We start from the raw sequence: 22,470 nt of genomic DNA, 5'->3' as shown, positions 1-22,470 counted from the left end.
ATACTAAGATCCTTGATTTACTCTCCTCTCCCTAATTAGTGTCCTTGTCTAATATCTTATTTATTCACTCAAAAGCTCTGTTTTATTGTCTGTGCATTTTATTTTGAAACATGAAGGCCTCAATCCTGATCCAAAGCCCGGGATAAAAGAAAAGGGTTAATCCTTTACATTATTTATTCTGGTCCTACAAGTCTAAGAAAAACAATTAAAACCCGCCAGTTGTGAGGTTTCTAAAAATCCAAGTCATGCAGAGAAACGTAACATCAGTGTCCTTAACTAGCCCTGACTGTCCTTCACTTCCTCCTTGATTTCTCTCTCATTTCATACCTCTCCTCCTCGCCTCAAATTGCGTTAGCCTTCCTTTAAAACCAGGAAACATGCACAACACAACATCTGGAAGAAAATCCACTTTTAAAAAGCTGCGAGGTCATTAATGCTAAAACAGAAAAGCCTTAAAGGAACATTCAAGTATTTTTTGTGTCCGATTCTGAATACGAGTCACGCTAACGTCGCACTTTTTAAATGCTTGTTCCCATAAGTAAACGTTAGCCTCGATTAGCTGCTGTTGCTAACATGAAAGGGATCTATTTTTTTGCGGGAAGTAGCTGCATATTCATCCGCACATGCATGAGGCGTTCGGTCTTTCCTTAGTATGCGAGGAAAAGAAGTAGTACCAACATGTGATGATGATTTGTGTGCTGCTTTCACTGACCGTTACAGTACGCAAGTTTTGGCTAATGGCTCTATGAATTGGGAGATGAATATACACTGAAAAAAGTCACCACCTGGATTTACTAAGCACATAGGTAAGAGCCTTCCATTGGAACATTACTGCAGTGATTAATGTTTCAGCTGTAAGTTATTTAACCCTAACTGATGCAGTTGCTTCTCGTTTCTCAAACAACCATGTCAGGAGACACATCCCGAGGTCGTGGAAAAGATGTGACTCGTTGCTTTGATTCATCGGGCTCAGATTGTGAAAGAGCGTTTCAGGGAGCACGAGAGTCCAGACCTTCACCCCGTTGAGCATCTCTGGGATGCGCTGCACTCTACGCAGCGGCCCGACTCTCCCATCCTCAATACAAGATCTTGGGCGAGACATTAATGCAGCTCTGGACGGAAATAAATGTTGTGACATTGCATACGATGCCACGGCGAATGCGTGCAGTAATCGAAGCTTAAGGCGGTCCAACTAAATGTTTGAGTGTGTGACTTTTTTTTAAGCCAGACCTGGAATTTTACGTTTGAGTCGCTCTTAATCCGAAGCAGAAAATAGTCCCCAACAAACTCCCTGTTTCCTCCAGCTTGAGTAAAGTTTGTTAAAGTTTGTCTTAAGAAATTTCCTGGCCTTTTTTTTTGTTTTTTAATGAATGTGTTTTTAAAGATTTACATCTTCAGGAGGAACAAATGCTGGTTTTTCGTGGGATTTGTTCACAATAAGAAACACGCAGAATAACACCACTCTCATCCTCCATCATCCCCCTCTTTTCCTCCCTCTGTCCTCCTCTCCGTCTCTCCGGCACGGCGGCCCAAAAAGCTGCTTTATGACTGTTGATTTAAGCCGTGTGAGAATCTCAGCAGCGCTTTAATATGGTTTACACACTCTGGTGGTCCTCCCCTCTCCTTTCGCTGCCTCTCCTCGGCTGCTGTCCTTTAGAGAGGAGGTGAAGTGCTGCAGGCAGATTCCTGCTGTAAGAGCTCACATTCCTGGAGAGCAGCAGGAAGCCCCGGGCTAATATGTCGCACTTCTAACATTACAAACCATCGGGGGGATGCAAAAACCAGCCGCTCATCCTCTTTGTTTTTTATCCTTTTTTGCTGTTTTTAGTCGCTGTCACTTTCTCCCTCTTCAGTCTGCTTTCTTCTTCTCTCTCCAGCTCTTCTTCTTCGTTGGTATTCTCTCTGACACTTTCTCCTGAAACACAAGCAGCGCAGGAAACAGGATTGTTTGTGTTTTCTCTCTTTATGCCCGCAGGAAATTACAGCAGTAATGATGACACTAGAAATGAGAGGTCTGTACCGCCTCCTCTTTCCTCTCGGCTCTAATTTTCTCTCCTTTTTCTTCGTCTGTAAATAAAAACCGTCACTCAAACACCTCGGCTCCTCCGTCCTGTTTGAATATGAGCAGCAGTCAGAACTTTCAGCCGGCTGTTGTTGAGTCTGGAGGGTTTTGGGAGATTGGAGAAGTAGAGGGCACTTGACTGCTGACATAAAAAACCAACAGCGCTGTCAAAGCTCACTTATCTGAGACTGTGGGGGAGGGAAACAGAGAGATGCATATGTGAGATGAAGCTGGAGGTCCGTGTTTAAAGCTTCATTTTAAGCTGCGTTAACGGCTCAGAAGCAGTTCTGAAAAAGAATCCCAATTTCAGTCCTTAAAACAAAATGTAATTCTTATTTGTCGCCTATTTAGTTTATGGTTTTACAATCGACAGGTTATTTATTTATATCTTATGTACAGTATTTATTTCTGCGTCCATTAAGTCACAGAAAATCTGGTTATTTTGGATTGATATCGCTGTAGTAGGCCAGATTGGCCAGATTGTAGCCGCTGTGTGACTTGCTTGTTACGCCGGGGACACACTGGACGAGGAAGCGCCAGTTTCCTTTCGACGCCCATTTAACCGATTGTGTTGTTCACACCAGACACGGCTCGCGCCCTGCAGCGATTGTTTCGGCGTCTGGTCTATTTTGTGCGCGAGCTGCGAGCGATCACCTCAATCCTGGCAGGAAGTCACACATGAAACAACGAGAGAATCCGGTCAATTTTCAAAATAAAACACTGCGATTGACAAATGCGATGTTATATTTGTGTGCTTTTATATATTTGTCAGTATCTAAACAGAGCGCGAGAGAGATGAAGATACACGCACGCACGCACACACACACACACACAAGAAAGAGAGAGACACAAAGTGGACTGGCTATAGGGGGTGCGGGCGGGGTGTCAAAACACACCTGCAAACAGAGATAGAGAGCAAGAGAGAGAGAGCATGATGAAAAAACAGCTCTAAATGTGAGTAAACGACAGCTGAGGAGCAGAGGTGCTTGTCGACCAGCGCGGAGAAATGCGCATCTAGTGTGAACGGAAGTGCTCCGGCTCGCGCACAATTTTCGTTGCGCTGCGCTTTGCAGTTCTTCCTCGTCCGGTGTGTCCCCGGTGTTACAGCTAAACATACATGGATGGATGGATGGATGGACCTACTACCTACGCTTCAAAGTAAATATGCCGGAATTAGCACAATAGCTACATTTCATCCGTAGTCCAAAGGCAGGTACTTAAAAAAAACATATTGTACAGTTACTGGACACCTCACAACACGGTCCACAGGACAGCACACAGACATGCTCACAAACATCTTTACTGCCGTTGTTATAAGAACAACGGAAGGCAGGCAAAACAGCGATATTAAAACAAAACAAACATGCTACAAACATGCTAAAAACAGTTGTGTATAACATTGAATAAATAGTAAAGTGCTTGTGCTATAAACTGTAGATAACCAGAGACAGATAGACGGGCGCTCCGCAGCAGAAGCTGACAACAGGAAGTCGGTTTCCATCCGAGAAATCAGTGTGCCGAGCCGAGTCGAGCCTTGGCCAGCAAACAGGACCTCAAACTGGGCACGGGTCTGACTACATTAGCTCGTAGCTGCAGGAAGTTCATCCACACACAGTTCCCGGAGAAGGAGGGAGGAGGAGGAGGAGGAGGAGGAGGGGGAGGTTTAGTTAACCAGCACATTCCTGGGTCATGTTGAACCAACGCGATTGAACACAGATGATCTACAGTCAGACTCGAGACATTTGAGGTGAATGTTTCATTACTTTTGGTCTGAACACAACTTGATGAACAGCTGCACAGGAAATAACATGCAGAAGAAGCTTTTAATCCTGGCACAATGTCACGGACCTATAAAAGTCATGAAATTCTAAAAAACCTTTTTGTCAGTTTGACGTCAAAGGGATTAAATTCAGGGATGCTTATTCAATTCAGTCAGTGGCCGATGTCCTGGTCTCATGTGTGACTTCACTCCTTTGATGCTTTATGGAAACGTTAAAGATACAATCTCGAATGTTTCAGTTTCGTGCTCTTGAGCGCCGGCCACCTGCGATAATCAGTAATTACGGGAGCAGACTTCCCAACAGTGTTGGCAGCCTGAAAATACCTTATTATCGTACTGCAGCTTTAAAATGATCGTATTATACCAAAAACAATCGTACATATTAGTGTAACAACACAGAGGTCCCGTCCTTTGTACACAATCGTTCCTTCCGTTATTACCCTTCAAAATAAAAGCACCATATCTACACTGGTTGGTGAAGAAAAGCCTCGGAGCGTCCCACTGTGTGCACATTGCTTGACAACTTGGTGCAGAGAGAGCCAGCGGGTCTGTGATGGCTTAAGAAGTTCATGAAGCTCAACATGACAGAACTCCTGAAACTCTTGTAGCTGTGCCAGACGCTCGATGCGGCTTTTGAAATAGCCAAACACGTCCCTGCATAAATACTCGAACATTCGGGGAAGCTGCTTGCTAGCCGCGCTCACGCAGAGATGCAATGAGTGACAGATGCATCGCTGTACTGTTATTGTGGGTTTCTTTGAAAGGGCAAAATTATCGTTTTATTGCATTATTGATCGTCCATCGTACAGAGAGCAAAATTATCGTACAAATACGATAATATGACGTTATCGTACATCTGGTAGCACTGTTTCCCAATTTAACCAGACGACTACGGCTGGCTCTCTTTGTCATGGTTCTAACAAATTTTCCTTTTTCTTTGGATTTTCTCTTATTGTTGAAGTTGTATCTGTAGTCATCCATCTTTTCTTTGTTTGTTCAGCCATAGTAGATCACCGTTTCCTCGCAATGCTTACAGAAACTGGAAGTGCAGCCGCTTAGCTCCGCCTACCCTCTCTGGCAGACCAACCACTGCTGGGTGATGGAAAACGTGTCACTAACTGGGCGCCGCTTGTGATTTTTTCCCGGTCCATAAAAATACGATATTCTGCAAATGCAAAGGCTTTCATCAGTGGGCCAGAGGCTCGATCACCATTGTGTTACCTCATTCGGCGATAGATGGTGACTTAACAGACATTTATTTAAATGAAAAAGTTTGAGGTTAAACCTTTAAATAATAATCTTTGACTTGTGGGGCCGTTTGTTGTATTAAAAAAGCAATTTAAAGACACCGCCCTCTATAGTGCACTTGTGATGGCCATTTTTCAATAATTCTATGACATGTTCTCCACTAAGCGGTCGGCTGATAATAAAAGCAATCAGTGGATAACAGGCTTCGCACAGTTTGACAGAAAGCCCGTGCATTCTCGCTTTTCTCCTCCGTGTTGCTTTCTGCCCCCGGCTGTAGGAGTGATGACGACCTGCAGAGAGTGAGGTCGCTCTGCTGGAGCGCAGCAGTCACATAATACCAGGTGTTTATAGAGAAAAGAGGTCAACACCGACTACTCTTAAATGTAAATGTAATGGCTTTTCAGTGCAGGTGGTGTTTCAAAAGTGTTCTCACAGAGGCCTGACCTTCAGAGCCGCGCTGAATAACTGAATAACACGCTTTTCAGCCTGTTACTGTGTATCTGGATGTGTTTGTGCGTCTGCCATTACAGCGCTGCATTCGTGAGCTGTTTCTTGTTTGTGTGGGAGGTTTGTTTGAGTTGGAGCACACATCCAGTTTACAATACACACACTCCTCTTCCTCGCCGTTTTCTCATGCGAGCACTTTTCTTCACAGCATCAGACCAAAGACTTCCCGTCTAAATATCCTCAAGATGCTGATCTTTAAATCCACCCACCGGGGCCCGGGCAACCATCTCTCTCTTCCTGCTTCCAGTAAATATTCAAGGACCGCCAAGTGTTGTGCAGTTCGGATTCATTCGCCATTAAATATACATATTTCGCTTTGAAAAATGGCACACAGGAGAGGTAAATTTGTGCCTTATGTAGGACGTATGACTCAGGCTGTACGTCTCCGGCTGCCTTTATGTGTTCTTATTGATTTAAAAGAGAAAGACGAGCCTGCAGCAGTAATGGAAACTTGTATCAGCACTCTGTCACTGTTGGAAACAATGGGCAGCAGCGTGCAGTAAAGCACAGGATATTGGATTTTCTCCTCTTCTCTGTGTGCTGCTGTTTGTTGACGCCGTGGCTTGTTGTCTCCCCTGAATCCCATGAATTTGTAAGGAATCATTAAAAATGTATGCCGTAGATATTGGAAGCAAAAAGAGCTTTTATTCTGAAATTTATCACAAGGTGAAGCTCAGTGGATCTCGGGGAACTAGATGTCAGAGTGGTTGGGCTCATTCTTACAGCGGCTGTAATCAATCTTTTTATATTAGCAATCGATCACATGACTCGTATGTGGAAGTGGTCGTATGTGGTGATGAAGCCACACGGGATTATGAGCAGACAGCGCAGTTTATCTCAGCTCCATGGAGCGGCAGCGTCTTTCAGCTCCTTGTTTTGGTTTTTCTGGCCTCCAAACGTTTTTGATTCTCTCTCATAGTTTCAGTTTTGGCCAAAATAAGTTGAGTTTGGTTTATGTGTTTATTTGTAAGGGGAAGGACAGTTGCAGGAACAGTATTGTATCTGTGTATATAGCTGAAGCTAATTTCTCGAAAGCCTTTATGGGCATTTTTGGTGCCCAGCAGTGGCTATTTTTTTAAACAAAACCAGCGCAGTTCAGCTTTTTCAGCGCTCAGCGTCCTCAGCGCAAAATCGCCCCCAGCGTCAGATGTTCTTGTCGCTGCGCTCAAAGTGCGCTCTGTTGAAAATAGTTCAACTTTTGGCCGCGTTCGCCAATGTCACTTCTCCCTCACCGACCAATCAAAATCAAAAGGGGAGGTACCTAAGATATCAACTTTGTCAACAATGGCGGAGGAGAAGCCGGTCCTTTCGTGTTTTCAAGGGTACAATTTCCTTGTCTAGTACCGCTGCAAAAGCCAGCACACGATTCCTTTCCATTGTTTTTGTTTTCTTTGTAAAATTTAATAAGAGCTAATATTAAGTATTAAGATCAATTTGAAACAGTTACTCCCAAGGGAAGCAAAAGTCCTGCTATGCAACTTTCGTATCCTAGCAACAGTAAGCACCGATTGAGGATGTGGGCGCTGCCAGTGTAAGAAAAACACCATTAGTGGACACGGGCCCTAATAGTTCAATCATTAAAATTACAGCATCGTATCTTAAAAATCACTGCTTGTAATATTCCAAAACAAGCGAAATAAACGGACAAATAAAAAAGGAGCAAAACAAAAAGCGCAAAACATTTATTGCATGAACTCAAGTTTCAAAAGAATAAAAAGTTTAAACCACAACTTCATCTTAATCTGCTTTGAAACAGCAGACGGTGAACAGTTTGGAGCATTTAGCAGCTCAACAGATGTATCCCATAAGAGCTGGTGGAGACCAAAACAGAGCTAAGAAAGTTCATAATGACCGTATTTGATGGACAAACATTTTATTGCTTCTGTAATGTTGCTCTGTTTTCAATTACAACGCTAAAGATAATAATGTCAGTGTTGTGTTCACTTGTTTCTGCTGCCCCCTCGTGGCCATAAGGAATATTTATAGCATGATTTTACATATAAGAATCGCTTCCCCTCGGCATCTAAAGATGAATCTTGTGGTGTCTTGTGACGGCGGTTTGGGCATCTGATTCTGATGCCTCTTTAGACATGCTGGAGGATTACATGCAGGATCCCATCCTGCCAGGAAAAGGCGTGGGAACCTCCTGGAGAAGGGATAGTTTCTTCTCGGCGACCCTGCTAAGGCTGCTGCCAACCCGAACTGAAACTGCATACGCATCAGAACGTGGATGGATGTATATACTTATTTTGAAACGCTGTCCAGCCCTTCAGTTGAGTTCTTAAAAGCAAAATTAAAACAAGGATTTCACCGCCAACAAAGAACCCATTCCCAGATGTTGGATGAAATATCCCATACACTTGGAACAAAACAACCTACAGTGATTAGGGTTGATGTGGATGTTTTGATATTTCCATTGAAACATTTATTGGAAGCTGTCATCTGTGTGAATAAACACCTCCACATTGTTAGTTTGCAAAAATGAGGAAGGGAACAACCTGTACAAGTCCTCCGGCGGTACAGGTTGTTCCCCTTTCTTTTCTCCTCATCATCTGATTTTTAGTTTGTTCCAGGCAACCAAATGGTCATAAATTAATTCCATTCAAAGAGGGGAATCTGACTCGTCTAATCCTAGCGATGTAGTTTAACCCTTTCTTCTCTGTGTTTCCCTCCGCAGGTGATGAGCAGTCGCTTCTTGCCCTACGAGACCATAGTGACCGACGCCGTCCTCAGCCTGGATGAAGACACAGTGCTGTCCACCACAGAGGTATCTTAATAGAATAAAACCTGTCTTCCCTCAGTCTCCCTCTCCTCTGTCTCGTCCTCTCGAGACAAAACAAAGTCTCTCCATGTCCCAGATGAAACTCTCTGATTGCATTTTCTCTCCATTTTTTATCTCTGGTTCCGTCTGTCCCTGGTGTTTTCGAGTTATCGCTCTGTAGCTCGGTTTTGAAATCGCTTAAACTACTCTAACTTTTACTCCCAGTGCGTTACTGTTTCCCCTTTCTCGTCTGAGTTTCTTTCTCTGCCTTTATTTCTGTCCCTTTCTCCTCTTCTGTCTCATGTTTTTAGCCTTGTAATCACACTGTACCTCCTGAAATCCCCTACCCGAGAGAAACCATGTTTGGGGGAATTTTTGTTCCACATGCTGTCAGGGCTGTTCCTGTTTTTTTCCCGGGGACACGTTTTGGCGCGGCACCATGGGAAGCCAGATGCTGCTTTGAACAGTGTAGAATTAGATCTCATAAAGGCTGTTTGTGCGGAGGATCAAGATGGCAAGGCAGAGCTGGCACCGAAGGGAAAATCCTGCCCCCAAAACACTAATCGACCCGAGCTTCTCCCATGAAGACGGGTTGGATCACGAACACAAACAATACATTTTAGAGTCCAGGGAACAATCGAAGCTAGTGAAAGTTTAAAAATATATCAAGGCGAATTAACCATAGCTTGTTCATCAACAGTTTCCCCAAATAAAAATTTTAATTTGTTCCTTTTCCTCGGCTCTCTTCCACCCGTACATGAAGTGGTGAGCAGGAAAGTTGGCCTTCAAAATAAAATACAAGCCATCGTCCAGGTCTTTGAAAGATGTTTTTTTATGGTGCCCTCTTTCCCTGCTTGTTTCCCAAACATACTGCCTCAACAATCTAAATATGTTTTCCTCATTACTGTGTTATTAAATTACGTTTCTCTTCCATGGATAGCTAAACAAAAAGGAAGTCGGAGCTCTTCTTTTCCTTCGGGACGTATTTAAATGCATGCATTCTGCCAGGAAGAGGAGATAAAAATGAACTCCACTGTGTTTAATGGTGGATTTTGACAGTATTCGTTAATATAAGCACTCTCTCAGTGTAGTATAATGTGTTAATATGTGGTGTAATGTAGAGCGAGCTGTTTGCGGAGGCCTTTTTGATGTTCTTCTCTAATTATTTGATTGAATGCTTTGAACGCAGCCACAGAAGTTTGCTGCAGGCAGCTGCTTAGGAAAGACTGCTTTGTGTTTGATGAGCTTTTGCCTCTGTTGTATTTTTACTATGGCGTGTTTGATTGTGCACTTCCTTTGTTAGTTCTCCCTCTAGTCTCTTTATATCCCTGTTTGGCTCACACAATATATACTGTGAGAAGATACAGTTTTTAAGAAATCTCAGCTAAATTTAAACCCACTGAGAAGAGTTTTTAACTCTGATACTATATGAAGTACAAAAGGAAAGCAGACCATCAGCTAGAAGATTGACTATTTCTATAAAGTTATTGTCACTGTCACCGCTGCCACAGTGTTGGATTCTGATCAAGACGATGATTTATGCACAAAACAAGATCAGCAAAGAAAAACCACAGACTGCTTTGTCGACAAGGGCTGAAAAAAATGTATGCACAAAATGACATTTCCTCACAGTTTCAAATTTTCAAAAAAGAAATGCTTAGACAGAAAAATCCAGATGAAATTGCAAGCTTGAAGTAATCAATAAATAGTTGAAATTGTTACCTTTAAGTCATCAGAGTACAGTTGAAATAGTAAGCTAAAAGTACCGGTAATAAACAGGTGTAATAGTTATAAGTTATAAGTAAAAGTTTAAGTAGTAATCTGAAAGTAATGCAGTTGAAATAGCTCGCTAAAAAATAATGAGTGTACAGTTGAAAAAGTTAGCTAGAAGTGACAAGTTGTTGAAATAGTTAGCGCAAAGTAATACGTTTATAGTTGAAATAGTTAGCTTATAGTCACAGATAAACAGTTTAAATAGTTAGGTTAAAGTATTTAGTGAACAGTTGAAATAGCTAGCTTAAAATAATGAGTGTACAGCTGAAAAAGTTAGCTAGGTGACATATATACAGTTGAAATAGTTAGCTAAAAGTACCGGTAACAAACAGGTGTAATAGTTAGCTTAAAGTAAAAAGTAAAAGTTCAATTAGTAATCTGAAAGTAATACAGTTGAAATAGCTAGCTTAAAATAATGAGTGTACAGTTGAAAAAGTTAGTTAGAAGTGACAAGTTCTTTATCTGTTACTATAAGCTAACTATTTCAACTACAAACGTATTACTTTGCGCTAACTATTTCAACAATTTGTCACTTCTAGCTAGCTTTTTCAACTGTACACTCATTATTTTTAGCTAGCTATTTCAACTGTTCACTAAATACTTTAGCCTAACTTTTTAAACTGTTTATCTGTTACTATAAGCTAACTATTTAAACTACAAACGTATTACTTTGCGCTAACTATTTCAACAGTTTAAAAAGTTAGGCTAAAGTATTTAGTGAACAGTTGAAATAGCTAGCTAAAAATAATGAGTGTACAGCTGAAAAAGTAAGCTAGGTGACAAATATACAGTTGAAATAGTAAGCTAAAATAAATGAGTAATAGTTAGCTAAAAGTAATGAGTAATAGTTAGCTAAAAGTAATGAGTTTACAGTTGAAGTAGTTAGCTAAATATATGAAGTAAACAGTGGCCTGGCATCCCAAAATGTGCAATAATTGATTTTCGGTTCATATAACTTATTTAAAAAAGGAGTGGTATCCTTTGTGCCTTTATTACATCCTCTAAGTATTGTGTTTCTTATCGTAATATGTTTGAATCTGTGTTTCTCTGTCCAGGTGGACTTTGCTTTCACAGTCTGGCAGAGTTTTCCGGAGCGGATCGTAGGTTATCCTGCTCGCAGCCACTTCTGGGACAGCAACAAGGAGCGCTGGGGCTACACATCCAAATGGACCAACGATTACTCGATGGTGCTCACTGGGGCCGCCATCTACCACAGGTACAGTACAACCTTCTGATGTATAAAAGTACAGCTGTTTACCTCAATGTGAGCGTTACCAGTGTTTCCCTCTGCTCTGCTGTTTTTTTTCATGCTCCTTACTTCTGTTCTCTTCCCCTTCTGTTACGCAGGGATCACAGCTTTGCTCGACTCTGCTCTCCAGTGTTCAGTTGTCTTTCTTTTGATTCAACACTTTGATGCAGTGATCTGTAGATTATGAAAGGAGGTGTGATGTTCAGTGTAGCACAGCCTCAGGAAACCAGTGTTTTGACACTGGTTATGTTTAATCCAAAAAAATGTCAATTTGTCTGCTACACAGCGAAACATAGCTCCTGCGTTCAGTGTTACTACAGCCCTGTCAGCTTTAATATGGCTTCACTCAGCTGTGATGGGAGCAGTCCATTAAGCTGAAGTCAGCCAATCACTGCAGCTGAACGTTTAATCACTTTCAATAAGTCAGACGTTCAATCCTTCCAGGAACTTAAGCAATCAAGACTGTTGATGAATTCAGACTGCTACCCCGAGGCTCTAACCTTTAACTTGAAGGAGTCTCAAATTTGTGGTGCATTTTAATGAAGTTATTTGTGACATACGCTACTCTTAGGAAATGTTCAAAAGTCTGAAAGTGATTGATTACTTCAGCTGTTTCTCCAAAAACAATCTTTTCAAAGTTTGTGAGCAGACACAGCCTCTAAAGCTGAAAGTATTTCGGCTTGTTCATTTATCTTCATTCAGATGTGTTCAGTTCAGATGAATTGACACCACATCATTTTTAATCAGAGATGTGCAGACAACGTTTCAAAAAGAGGCGATACAAACGTCTGTACCTGAAAATAAACCTTCTTCTGCTTCATTTTCTGTCAAAATAAGTGTTTCACATTTGTTTGAAATCTTGGCCACGAATACACACAAAATGTGTTTGAATCATCTGTTACCATGCTACATTATCATTCATTGTGAGTTGTCCATCTCAAAGTCAACCTTAGATGTCCGTTTGGCGTATGCGTGACCAATATTAAATCTCTTTTAGCTCTGTCTTTGGTCTCCACCAACTCAAAAGGGCAGTATTTTGCTTATAAGCTGCTTAATGCTCCACTTTGTTCAGCTAGTTTCAGATTTTGTCTTTCAGAAGTTAAGCAGGACATTTTTTTGAAAGTGGTGACAGTGAACCACAGTTGTAAACTTTACAAGTTGTAAAGTTTCAGAGCTAAACGATTAGCTGTAACTCGCGATACGGCTCTGTAAAGTTGAGGAGAGCTGCAGTTTTCGGGGCATAATTCTCTGAAGGTACAACTCTCCAAGAGACCCCTTTGATTATTTCATATTGTTTTCACGCTGTGATCCATGCATAATTTAAAAAACCCTTATTACTGTTTGAACATGCAATTTCTTTAAAAGCACATTCAGCTCTCTCAGGTGATTTTCTCTCTAAAAGTTTCAAGGCTGGCGTTCGAAAGACACATTTAATTTATTTAACTTGCTGTCTGTCTGACTCAACCACACGAGCTCCCTCTACAAATCCCGACTCATTTCGATCCTCTCCTGCAGGTATTACCACCACCTGTACACCAACTACTTACCCACGAGTCTGAAGAGCATGGTGGACCAGCTGGCCAACTGCGAGGACATCCTGATGAACTTCCTGGTCTCTGCTGTCACCAAGCTGCCGCCCATCAAGGTCACACAGAAGAAACAGTACAAGGAGACAATGATGGGACAGGTAGGCGTGACCTTCTCGTCAAACTTTGATACTTAGATGACTCATTAGTGCTTTTTCAAGGCACAGTTGCGCCAGAAGAAGACAGCAGCTGTTGAGAGAATTTGTCTCATCAAAGAAAAAGTAATTAAAGATACGATAACGACCTTGGAGTTGAAACAGACGTATTGTATAATCCACTTTGATTTCGTCTTCCTTTTAAATCGTGATTCATGCCAAAGCCAGTGTTGTTTTCTTCCCATTGTGTGCGTCTGTGTGTGGAGGCTCTCGCTGCGTTACAAGCAGCATGAATTATTTGCTTTAAGTTCTTGGGAGCGACCCAGGGGTAAACAGGACAAGTCACTTACAGCGGAGAAACAAAAGCGCAGAGAGGAGCCGTGGCGGTTCTGATAGCTGACGTCATAGTTTGTAGTCGCGCTGCAGTGTGCCAAACACGGAGTCAGATCCAGCTGATGATTTATGGAGAAACGTTAAAGTCAGGGGACAGCCTGTAATGGTTTTCTCTTGTCACAGTGTCTGAGTTGTTCCTTTGATTAAAGAAAGAAAGCCGATAATTGTTATTGTCAGTCTTCTTCATGTCATGAAAATGTTTCATTATCTCCAATAATAAGTAGTTTTTATTTTGCAAACTCCAACACGACCTCTAGATAAGCTCAAGTCTCTCCATTGACAATACCTGCACCTTCTGAGAAAGTTCATAATGTATTTTTTTAGTGTTTTAACAGTAGTGCAACATACTGGGCATTGTTAGAATATTTTTCATACAATTAAATTGACAATGTTTAGGTTGATTTTCAGCCAACGTTTGAGCAAATTACTCACACCGTTAGCATATAAACTTGGCTAACAATTACACCTGTTTGTTCTTAGTTTTGGCTGCTTAGTTCAACATTTTTTCCCTTCAGCCAATTATTTTATGTCATCTGTTTATCCACTACTTTAAAGCTCCTGGGAGGAGTTTTTCACTGGTTGTGAAACAGACTGAAATTAATTCTGACACCTCTATATGAGCTACAAACACAAACCAGACCATCAGCGACAAGATTGATTATTTCTACATAGTTATTTTTAATGGCTGAAACTGCTGGCGGGGGGGTAGGTGTCAGACGAAGCGACTAACTGCACGCTGCCTTTGAGATTTTTTGTTAAAAACCACCACTTAAACATGTGCAGGACAAAATCAGCAAAGAGAAAAGAGGTACGGCTTTGTCCACAGGGGGCGCCAAAAACAAAACAAACTGAAAGTTCCTCACAGCAGCTTTAACAAAATACTAATTTGGCTGACTGTATCAGCTGTTTATCCATCACTTTCAGCTGATCATTTCAACTGTTTTCACATCACTTTTCTTCTATTTAGCACATTATTTAAACACTTTACCCGTGACCGTGCATTAATTAATTATATTAGCAGTTTTTCCATCATTTCAGCTAATGAACTATTTTAGCTAATTGGTCAACTTTTGAGGTTACCGGTTACAGGCACATGTTATCTGCCTAACACCTGATTGAATGCCTATTTTGATTTTTATCTTCCTCATAAACACATTTTTTTGTATATATAAGATCTGAGTTGCACATTTTCTTACTATCGCAGCCATTCAACAATCTTTCCACGTACCCTGAAGAAATCTTTAGAAGTACTCCCTGTGGTTAGGAATCACTGATCTGAAGCTTTAATTATTTACAACACTGGATCAAAGTGATAAATAGTCGTAGTAAATCTTTGTTTATCTTCTCTCCTCTCCTCCAGTCTTCGAGGGCTTCTCGCTGGGCCGATCCGGACCACTTTGCCCAGCGGCAGACCTGCATGAACAAGTTCGCCAGCTGGTTTGGCGCCATGCCGCTAGTCCACTCCCAGATGAGACTGGACCCGGTCCTGTTCAAAGACCAGGTCTCCATCCTCCGCAAGAAATACAGGGACATCGAGAGGCTCTGACAGGACCGGCGCCCCCCGGGGGGAGACCCCACGCAGGGGGAGGCGCGAGAGAGAGACTCAGTGGAGAGCAGGAGGAGCGGTAGGACTGCAGCAGGATGGACGGGGAGCGACACAGCTCTGTCTTCCACTCAGCACATTGCCAATGACCACAGCGCGGGAATCGGATGAACAGGAAACAAGCAGATGGCGTTTGGATACGAAAAAACACAAACAAAAACCGCAAACACAGACAGACAAAGAGGAGTACACAAACTGATGGACATGCCAAACAGTTCTGTATGTTTTGCAAATGTGCAAACACGCAGCACACACTACTGACGACCAGAACTCTTGGATAGAATATTTTTTTGTACAACGTGAACACGGACGACATTGACTCTCCTGCTCTCTCGGCACATGTGCAGGATGGTAGAAGAGGGAAGGTGATTGCAAACCTGGCAACCCCACCCACCATGAATCCTACTGGTCGGCCCTTGTAACCCTCCCCGGTCTGCATCAGGACGTAATACGGGACTCACTACCAAACCCAGCTTTATAGGCCTCTTTCTTTAAGTTGATTTGATTTCTGTACAAATCAGCTCTCTGATATCACCGGTGACGATTTCTCCTCTCTGAGAGGTTTGGAATCAGAGCGTCATCGGTTTAATGTTGTCAGTCTCAAGGCGGAGAAGGTGAACAGCAGAGCCCGAGCTGTTGTTGCAGGTTTTTATAGCAAAGCAGACATTATTTCCTGATTCCAGCTATCGACACACATCATCGAGCCTGGAAACATCCCGTCTGTCCTCTCCTCGGCTCATTCCTTCATGCGCTGATATTGCTTTTATAACGGTCTATCTGCTTTCCTGTTATCACTCAGATAAGTTAGAAAAACATCGCGTCTCATATCCCATCTTCCCTCTCACACTCGCCCGAGCAGTTGTACTTTTCTCATCTGTTTTTTTTCCTCCACTTACTTTCATCATCTTTTATTTCCCTCTTCAAACTCTCCGTACTTCCGCGTGTGTGTGTGTGTGTGTGCGTGTTGTGTGTACAGAGCCTTGAAAAGTTGGCTCATCCAACCATAAGCTCAAGCAGAGTACATTTCCCCCCGTTGGAATGAGCAAAATGAACATTTCTGGATGAAATGGAGCAGAACGTTGCATTCTAACCCAAACTCGTTTCGCCGTTTCCTTAAAGGGGGGAAATGGGATCAAATTTCCGACCGTAGCGGGTCTTTAGTGACCGGCGTTATTTCACAGGAGTGCTTGCAGAGAGATTTTTTGAATGCCCAGCGCATCAGTGCCATTCTGACATCAGGGTCTGCCTTTAAAATTGTTTATTGCACATCACGTTGCCTACATCGCTTTGAGACGCCTAGATGCTCTCGTGTTGAAATATTCCAGTCATCAGTCCAACGGCTCTCTCGCCGTTGTATTTTTTCGCCCCCCTTTCCGTGACATATCAGAGGCCATTATATTGACAAAAGGTTTTCTCCTCCATTTGTCAGGCAGAGATACGTTTTTGCTTCAATTAGGAAAAGCTATTTCATTTGAAGTGCTGCTTTATTCCCAGGGGACAAGCTGTTGATGAAACACTCTCACATTATGGACCATTGTGTTGTGAAAGCAGTGACCCACAAACATGACCTGCTCACTAATGCTAGCCTTGGAGGACAGCTTTTTTTTTTTACCCCTCCCCTCCCCTCCACATCACACCGCCCGACGTTTTGCACCTTAAACTACCTTACTGCTATCGGATCAAAACACTAACATAACAAGCTACATGTCCACCTTTTAATTGATCTGTTGCTTGCTCGTAGCGTAGCTGCTTCACGCTGTCGTTCGGTCTGTGTGCAGCCTGCAGGCAGTCCACTCTCACTCTTAGTTTGCAGACACTTGAATGAAAGCTTTTAGTGGCCTTTCTGTCAGGCAGACGTTCAGAGTAACGTCTCAGCCAAAGCTGTTCAGTGTGAGTGTGTTATTCAGGAGCTGTCGTCAACGTCGTCACACATTCAATGACTGTTTTACTTTCAGGTTTCTTCATTCGTTTCTTTTTCTATAAATGGTTTGTATCAAATGTATTGTAAAGCCTTTACAGTATCAACAAAGGATTTTCTGAAGCTACTCTGTTTCAGATCAAACCTGGCAGGACTTTCTTTCCTCGTTTGTTTTAAATGTCATGTTTTTATTTTTTTATTCTGGGACTTAAAAGTTTTATTTCTTTGCCAGGAGAGATTTACGTTCGCTCGACTGCAGCATGTGCTCATGGGAAAAACACTCTCCTCTCTTCTTCTGCATCTGGTCCTTATTTCATCTTCAGAGCGCCGTGTTCCAATCCATATCAAGCCTTTTATGTCTAATCATTTGAATCGATATTATTGATCATCTCACGAGAACCCCCAGCTTTGCGGATATTTCACACAAAAAAAAGCCCCTCCCATTTCAAATCCATGCCACTCTCAGCACTGTACATAGGCATATATTTATTTTTGCGGGAAAAAAAAGAAAAGACTGTGTACGATTTGAGATGACGTGGCGAGAACATGAGACTGATCCTGCATCGCTGAGGGGAGCTAATGGTATTTATTCAGTTTATTTTCTACACGCTGTGCACATTAATCCACAAAGATGCCAATACACAGCTCATATTGTGTTTCACTCTGCCGTGGTTTTCCTGGGGAACAAATCCTGCAGACTCCCCAAGCGGGTTGTAACATTTCAGAGTCGTCGGCGTAGAGCTTTAACTTTAAAAGATTGCATACGCCAGTGATCTCGAATTAGATTGGGCCGCGGCATCTTGGCTCTCCGCGGGAGTCAAATTGCAAAGTCCCAATAAAGACTACGCCAAGTGAAACATGGAAAATAATAAGCAGCTGGGTCCTTTTGTAGCAGATGGAAACATTTTCAGATTCTGCTGTTACATCTTCCCCTCATGCATTACAACAATGGCTCTGGGGCTGTGACACAGTTGTTTAAATTGCTTGCTTTCAGGTCAGAAAGCTTTGGCTCCGTCTTTCAGTTGACGTAGTTTATCGAGTCCAGAGCTCAGTCAGAGTTTGGCGGACCAGATTTGAGTCGCCAGGAAAACCTCTGCATCCGCTTAAAATGCCTCTGTCATGTCTGTCGTTTGATCAGGGGGAACTTTATGCAAGTTATCACTGTGTGCTTCAAAACACATGGAAGAAGGTTTACCCAAAATGTGCCAGGCAGTCGGTGTTTATAGTGGCGCCGGAAACGAGTCTGTTCTTGATTTGTGCCTTTTTATCAACATGTGAGTTCTTGACCCTGCCGAGCGCTTGTTATTTCCAGTCGACGGGCAGCAAACGCACCGTACGCAGGGGCCAGAGCAGCCCCGCGTTCATACACTGGATGAGTCACAGCTTCCATTCTCTCAGTATAAACACCCCGTTTTCATCTTTGTTTCTGGACACTGTTGCAAAGGCGACAACGTAAGACCACTTCCTGTTTGGGATTATTTATCAGTGATTGGCTGCATCACATTACCAATCAGCAGTCACATCTGCTGATCTGTAAGGACTCGGTCAAGCCCAGCGGTCCTGATGCCTTCTCCTCCCTCCTACCTTGTAATTAACAGAAGACTTTTATAGAGGTCACAAATGAAATAGATAAATGCCAATTTTGTAAGAATGATTTATAAAAAAATAAACTCATATTTGATGATATCTGCGTCTCCTTGTGGTGTTCTTTGACAGGCTGTGTTTACATGTTTGTGTGACACTTTGGTCTAAGTCTTTCTGGTGTTAATTATGTTTAAATGTTCTCTGATGTGCTTCCAATGTTTTGTCAGATTGGAAAGCTAATCCAATAACACCTTGTGCAGATTCCAACCAATCCGTCTTAATGAGTGTTTGAGAGTTGAGAACAACTCATCAACAGACTTCTGGATTATTAAAGATTTATTACCAAGAAATATACACAGGAAAATATGACACTTGGATTAGAAGCTTGTCAGAGGCAAACGATGTGCAGTTTTTGTACTGAAGTTTACTTTAATGCTGTTAGAGTGAAGTAAAGTGTCTTTACTGAATTCCTCAATTTAACATTTTTATATGCAATTTTCTCTCATAGTTACTTGGGAGTATGTGAAGCCTGCTCACGCTGAATCATCTTAAAAGAGCTGCTTTGCTTCGGTCCAGCCAAAGAAAGAGCATTTGTCTAAATACATGTTTATAGTTCTTGAAATAAGGTTTTGTTATTGATGCTGAAACTGGGTAGTCAAACTAGCATCGTGACATTTTAAATGATAGTGAGCATGTCGTAAGGGCATCTCCTTTCTGGGTAAAATAAGTTGCAGTGTCTGAGAGAGCCCAAGTATGGAAGCCCTTGGCGAACATGCATCCATACATTTTATGTACCCCGTTTTCCCGTGATAACTCCCGAGTTATTTCTGGTCGTTTTCTCGAGATCTCGACTTATTTATCTTGTTATCCCGGGAACACAAAGCTTATAATGGATTAATTTGGCCCATTATCTCGAGATAACAAAGCTTGTTTTCTCGTGATAACGGCATACTTTTCCGGCGATCTAGAAAACAAAACAACAGGCTGGTCACTGATATTACAGACCAGGACATGCCACGCTGACATCGCCCACACTGATGAAGGAAGTGAAGCCTGTTTCTGTGCTCGTTTTGTGCTTTTACAATTCTCGGCATACGAGTTATGATCATCTGACGTTATGGTGGTGCCGCGTCGTTATCTAGTGATAACGAGATAAATAAGTCGACATCTCGAGAAAACGACCAGAAATAACTCGTTGTCACAGGAAAACGGAGTAAATATAATGTATGGATGCATGTCCGCTAAGGGCTTCCGTACCCAAGCGTATTAGAAACAACTTAAACTTACAAAAATCCATGCTGATTTCAGGGTTTTTTTGTCTATTTTCTTTTAAAAAATTGTCGAAGAAAGCTAGCTACACTCGACCGAAACATCAAGTTTTGGCTTCAGTTTCAGTCTTTTAACCTACATGTCGGGCTCACAGCCCGACCTACATCCACTGTTTAAGGCAAAGTTATAGAAAACAGGGCAGAAAGAGGGAAAGTTAAGTAGATTATAACCCTTCCAAAAACATTAGGAAGGAACTTACACAATAATGTTGATAACAAAGTCTGAGAATGTATTTTTTCCTGAACGACGAGACTGTAGCAGCATGATAAGAGGATACGCTGACACGGGGACTGATGCTGATTGTTCGCCTGCTTTCGCACGCACATTGTGTAAACATCATTGTGACCCTGCACCTTTTTATTCACTTCATCATGTCGGACAGTGTGTGCATGGACAAGTACTCAGCCCCTGACCTCTGCCTCGGCTCAATGAGAACACACTCCATTTGTTCAGTAATAATAGTCCCTCAATGCAGCACCGCCCTCAGAGATATAATAACCAGGCCTGTATTAGACCACGAGGAGGCTTTATTAGTCACTCCTCACAGCATTGATTTTTTTTTTGTACGCAGCTGAAAGCCTGCTCGCTGCTGCACTGCTGCGTCTGTCCTTCTGCGTCCCCCTGAGGACAACAGCCCCATAACACATCGCAGATACGACCCCGGCTTTGCTCTGAATTATTAAACGCACCCATATCAAGCACCCATATTCTCGTCTGTATCTGCGGCCTGACAGTGTGTGTGTGTGTTTGTGTGTGCACACGTGTACTCAGATTTTAGCTCATGTTTCATGTTGGTATTGAATGAGGTCCTTTGTGAATTCTTCTTTTTCTCGTCTTTCTTTTCTCATCTATAAAAGATGTTCTTTTTTTTTAAGAGTTGGTAAAAATAAAAACCGTAGACCAGCAGCTCCTCCTGGTCGACTCAACCAGCCTTTCAACAAAATTCCCCCCATTTCTCAAGCATTTAAGGAGATCACTTTGTACTGACACCATTCTTGTCCTACTTTTGGGCGTCTGAGTGAAAGCAATTCCTCATCAGTCCAAACCTCAGAACATTTTCTCTGATAATATTTAGGAAAACTTTTCCTAACCTGTTAAAAGTAGCTAGCTAGTGTAGCTCAGTCAGAGGAGCGGGCGCCCCACGTGCGGAGGCAAAGTACTAGCTGCTTCAGACGCTAGTCCTACTTTGGTGCACGTCATCCCCCTCTCTCTCCTCTCCACGTTTCCTGTCATACCTTCACTGTCCTATCAATAAAGGCAAAGGGTCAGAAAATAATCTTTAAAAATAAGTTGCGAGTAGATGGTGCTCAGGCTGCTCATTTATAGCTACAAGCTTATCAAAAAAGAGCGATGATTTGAAACCAACAGCAGTTAATTCAATGTTAAAATAAAAAATGTGATTTCTTTTGAATCCAATCAGCATTGGTTTGTTTGTTCATGTTAAATAAAAGATGTCAGGGTTATATTTAAGAGGTTTGTATCTATTGTAAAGATTTACTTTCAAATAAATCTGGATCTAAAAATAAGCCAGGCTAACTAATATTAGCCTAATACAAAATACATTAGTCTCAGTTTATATGGCGGCTACAAAAACACCAAACTATGCGTGAGGTTATTTTGAAACAGCGTCACCATTGCATGGGAGAGGGGGACGACATGCACCAAATGATCAGCAGACCAGGAGTCCAACCTGCAATCAGTGCGTCAAGGACTGTAGCCTGCTCTACCTACAGCGCTCCATCTATGCTTTAAGGACAAGTCAACTGTTACAGTCTAACACATGTCGCTAAGTATGTGTCGTTGTCACAACTCTTTTAAACATACAAGTCAAAGAAATCCATATGAGGAGGTTCATTTTGCTTGTGTTATGTTTTTTAACGTCTCAAACTCCAGTATGGGTCGCGCTACAGTTCCAAGATAAACATGTTTATGTAACATATTAAAATTATATTTATTAGGTTTGGGTGGATTAACAATGCTATTGAATAGTGACGCTGGTTTAGCTCAGTTGGTAGAGCAGGCACCCCGTGTACAGAGGCTAACAGTCCTTGTCGCACTGATCGTTGGTTCGACTCCCAGTCTGCTGATCATTTCCTGCATGTCTCCCCCTCATTTCCTGTCTCTCTTCAGCTATCCTATAAATAAAGCCAAAAAAACCCAACAGCTATAAAATACTACTGAACAGTCCATCAATAGTCATCAAATTAAGGAGCCCTCTAGACTCTGATTTTAAAGTCGCCCTCCCGTCTCACACCGTTTCCTTCCCTGCTTCCACCTGAGTTATTTTCATTGTTTGTGGTCGTTCTGTTTGGCTTTTACTCGTGCATAGCTGTTTACAATAACTCTGCTAAAATTAAATGGAGGACTGGTTTTGCTCAGTCGGTAGAGGCAGAGGCTACAGTCCTCGACGCAGCAGCCACAGGTATGACTTCACTTTGCTGCATGTCACCCCCCACGTTACCTGTCTCTCTTCAGCTGTCCATCTAATACAGACAAACAAAATGTCATTAAATTTCTGTGTTGTTTTAGTTTTATTAACGTTTAAGGACCATTCAAAGTTTGAGTCAGAAGCACAAAAGAAA

The 22,470-nt window shown here is 42.2% G+C and overlaps 1 protein-coding gene across 1 annotated transcript in view; it reads left to right on the top strand.

The window, feature by feature from the left end:
- The window catches only part of ext1b (exostosin glycosyltransferase 1b), a 137,382-nt gene extending 121,376 nt beyond the window's left edge, over window positions 1-16,006 (top strand). The window contains exons 8-11 of the mRNA XM_069680964.1: window positions 8,275-8,364; window positions 11,187-11,347; window positions 12,896-13,067; window positions 14,815-16,006. Coding sequence (XP_069537065.1) covers window positions 8,275-8,364; window positions 11,187-11,347; window positions 12,896-13,067; window positions 14,815-15,000 — 609 coding nt within the window. The 3' untranslated portion in view covers window positions 15,001-16,006. The remainder of the gene's footprint in view (window positions 1-8,274; window positions 8,365-11,186; window positions 11,348-12,895; window positions 13,068-14,814) is intronic.
- The last annotated feature ends 6,464 nt before the right edge of the window (window positions 16,007-22,470 follow it).

This window comes from Semicossyphus pulcher, unplaced genomic scaffold (genome assembly GCF_022749685.1).
Source record: "Semicossyphus pulcher isolate SPU_LCO1_2020_fin unplaced genomic scaffold, fSemPul1.0.p SCAF_5, whole genome shotgun sequence".
NCBI lineage: Eukaryota > Metazoa > Chordata > Actinopteri > Labriformes > Labridae > Semicossyphus > Semicossyphus pulcher.
The sequence above is the reverse complement of the archived record's forward strand: the minus strand, read 5'-3'. Positions and strand labels throughout refer to the sequence as shown.